Source organism: Vigna umbellata, chromosome 2, assembly GCF_029865625.1.
Source record: "Vigna umbellata cultivar VRB3 chromosome 2, Vumbellata_1.0, whole genome shotgun sequence".
Classification (NCBI taxonomy): domain Eukaryota; kingdom Viridiplantae; phylum Streptophyta; class Magnoliopsida; order Fabales; family Fabaceae; genus Vigna; species Vigna umbellata.
In genome coordinates this window covers 35,418,276-35,421,907 of record NC_142166.1, presented here as the reverse complement: position 1 = coordinate 35,421,907, position 3,632 = coordinate 35,418,276, and the positions used below count along the sequence as shown (strand labels likewise).

At 35.1% G+C, this 3,632-nt stretch overlaps 1 protein-coding gene across 1 annotated transcript; it reads right to left on the bottom strand.

Annotated features, from left to right (window-relative positions):
• Positions 1 to 690: 690 nt before the first annotated feature.
• LOC124840420 (UNC93-like protein 1) lies at positions 691 to 2,785 on the bottom strand. The gene is made up of 2 exons (XM_047316475.2): positions 1,306 to 2,785; positions 691 to 1,094 (listed from the first exon to the last, which is right to left on the bottom strand). The coding sequence occupies exons 1-2, from the start codon at positions 2,451 to 2,453 to the stop codon at positions 860 to 862; spliced, it is 1,383 nt and encodes a 460-aa protein (XP_047172431.1). The 5' UTR covers positions 2,454 to 2,785; the 3' UTR covers positions 691 to 859.
• Positions 2,786 to 3,632: the final 847 nt, after the last annotated feature.

Here is a 3,632-nt window from a genome sequence, read left to right as displayed (position 1 = left end):
TCAAAGTAGATCGAGATTCACACTTTTATTTTTATTTTTCTGAAATAGATTTTAAGTAGTTTCTTTAACCATTTGACAGTATTTTTACTAGTAACTTCTTTTATTGGTAATTTAAATTTGAAAAATAGTAAAAAATAATGAAATGCAAACTTTCATCATATATTCTCATTATTTTTAAAACCTAAACAAAATGAGACAAATGTTTGTTTACAATTAATACTTTTTGTGGTATTGAATTGCCATTAAATATTATTAAGTCCAACAAAATCCGATAGTAAAAGAATGTATAAAAACACAGCTGAGACGAAAATATGATTTATTAAGACCAATCATAGTTTAGTCAGTATACTATAAAAACGAAAATCTTAAATATTTTTATACTAAAATTAGAAGCTATTAAAACATATGGTATAAAAATAAGAGCATGTCAAACAAATCATTACACCCATTTAATTATCAGAGTAAAAAAAAATCCACAAATGGTCCACTTCATAGGATGGGTTAAATATAAATAAACGAATATATTCCATTGAATGAAAAATAGTTATATTTTAAGCTTTATACCAAAACTGAAAATTGCTAAAACCTCCGTATGAAAAACGTTGTATCTTTTTTTCCTTCATAAATACTTAAAAAGTGACGGAAATATTTATTCGTAATACATTAGACGTTAGTCCCATGGTGCAATAATTAGAAATTAATCTGTCCCTTTTACTTTTGTGTGACGCATGACAAGCTTGTTCCATGAACATGTACAAACCAATCTTCAAACGTTTAAAAGTTTTAGAGTGATGACCATGGTAACGATGAGACAACGTAAATAAGACAAAAGATGCAGTTCGTTTTTACATGTAAGATATCAACGGACAGAGCCATTTTCAACCGATGAAGGCGCAACTTGTTTTGCTTGTTCCTCTTCTCCCTTGTTGTCCTCTTTCACAGCCAACACAACCAGAACCAACAACAAGGGATAGCTAACACTAGTCAACACCCAATTCACAATCAACTGACCCATACCTGACACCTTATGGTTATCAATTTGCCATGCCACTGCAGCTCCTGCACTTTGTACGCCTTTATAGAACCCAGCATACCTGCATAACCATAACCACAAACATTACTTAGTTCCCAAATTTCAAGCATGGTTACGAGTATATTCTCAATTAATCAAACAATTAAGAATGAGAGATCATGAGATTGTTAATCTAAGTAGTCAGATTGAAATCCTGATTCTTAACACAAATCTGTTTGTGTGTTAACTGAAAGAAAAAACAGAACATAAGACATTCGCTATTACATATGTACCTGCTAAGAATCTCAGAATCATTGGCGAGGGCCCCAATAACCCAATAGACCATGCTTTGGAACATGGAATCAAGCAAGCCAAAACTGAAATACAAGACAAAGGGTCCAGCATAGCGAGAACCAGAGTCCTTAAAATCCATGATCACACCGAGGTCACGCTTGATCTGATTCGCAAGGGCACCACCCCATATACCAGACGCAAGAAGAGCAACCACACAAATTCCCACAACCCCTCTTTTCCTGCGACTCTTGAAACTGAAATCCATCACATAACCAATGGCAACCGAACCCAGCATCTGCGCCCCCCAATAGAACACATTGTTGAACCCTCTGGTCCTCAGATTGAACTGTGGCTTATTAACATGGTTGAACTGGTAGGTGTAGAAGAAGTTGCTCGACCAAGCAGCGGGAACGATGAGAAGCATCTTCCAATTGTAGAAAAGCTTGAGAATTTCGTAGGATTCAGTTGTCACATTGGAGTACACCATGTGAGTGCACCTGGTGCCATCGTCTCGAACAACCTTGCTCGCTGGCAAAATGGTCAACGATAAAACAGCCCCAGCGGACATAAAAGCCATGAACCCTATGTAGGTTCCGTCGTTGACGGTGGCAGGAGCGTCGCCACGGTTGTAATTCAAAATGAAGGGAATTAAACCACCGATGACACCCCCCATGTTGAAAATGCTCCAGAAGAGGGAAATGTAAGTGCCTTTGCGATTCTCTGGCGGGTAGGAGGTCATGATGGCGCCCTGCGCCGCCCAGAGGAGACCGGCACCGATTCCCAGAATGGCGCCGGCGGTGATGGCGAAGAACTGGTGCTGGTAGTGGTTGTAGTAAAGGAACGAGCCGGCGTAGAGAACGTAGGTGGAGCAACCTGCGAAGAGGGTGAGGTGGGGTCCGAGGATGTTGTAGATGCCGCCACCGAGAATACCGAAGACTGCGAAGGTGGTGTAGAGGGCGGTGAGGGCGTTATTGGAAGCGGTGGAGTTGACTTGGCCACCGCCACCCATGCCGGAGAGGGCATTGAACATGCCGGGACAGCAAAAGCATACCAACCCAATAAGAACGATCTGAATGGTCGGTGAATTGTATCTGAAAAGGTTAAAACTTTTTCCGTATTCAGGAATCTGGGTGTTTGAATCCCCCATTTGAGAAGGATAATTGATTTGGCAGAGTAGAAGAGTAGAAGAGAGGTAGAAGAAAAATTATGATTGATTGAGGGAATAGAAGAGTTTAAGTAGAAGAGTAATGGAAAAAGAAACTGGGGTCCATAATAGGACAAATTTAGAGTAAATTCTCCCTTTTCTTTTGTAGTTTGCAATTGAAAGCATTGAAGAAGCTTACGCAAACTCCTTCAGTCAGCGGAAATGGCCGTTTTCTGCTATGGAAATTATTTGTTTATGATGAAATATTTGATTCAGGAAGATGCTCTCAGCGAAAATGGATGAGTGGATTTCTTTCTCTTCGTTTACTTCCGTTCCGCATCACAAAACTTTATCACAATAATTATCAATTTAAAAGTCAAGCTTCTTATGACTGATGTCGGCATCTTTGTTGGAAAATAAAATAAATCTGATAGAAACAAAATATAAAAGAGTAATATATATATATATATATATATATATATATATATATATATATATATATATATATATATATATATATATATATATATATTACTCTTTTATTCTGAAGTCGAAACAAGAAAAATAAAAGCCTTTTTAGATTCACACTCCAAACTATGTAGAGTCACATGGAAATTAAACAAAATTATAATACAAAAAAGCTAAAATAAAATAAATGCCTACTATTTTTTGTGTTCGTTCTACTTTATATATATCAAATTTTTTTATATAATTAAAATTTAAAATAAATGAACTTCTTAAATATATATTAGTTATATTTAAATTAAGATAATGCCTAAAATATATTATTTGTGTTATTTTAATTTTTAATAAATAAATTAAATTTAGATATAAGTAATTTTTTAAATCAAATGAAAAGATAAAGATAAACGAATGGTAGCAGAGATGGTTAATAGAAATTCTTTTTATATTTACTATCTTTTTTATTATAGTAGTTCTTATTATTTATAGTCCTTTATCTATAGCTTCCCAAGCAATGGTGAAAATGTAATAAAAATATTTAATGCTCCATTGATATATTATAAAATAAGAGAGTAACAAGGAGCAAGCTATTTTGACAATTTCTAGAGCAAATATTATCCACAGCGATATGATTTTCTTTGAGGGACAATTTTCGAACAAAAATAATTCACTCCACACGATTTTACGTGAATGAATGAACTGTTGTTAAGTAGTGACAAT

Coding starts and splice junctions, on each gene's coding strand:
- LOC124840420 (XM_047316475.2), bottom strand. CDS start 2,453: ATGGGGGATTCAAACACCCAGATTCCTGAATACGGAAAAAGTTTTAAC. Junction 1,095..1,305: donor GATTCTGAGATTCTTAGCAG/GTACATATGTAA, acceptor ATGGTTATGCAG/GTATGCTGGGTTCTATAAAG.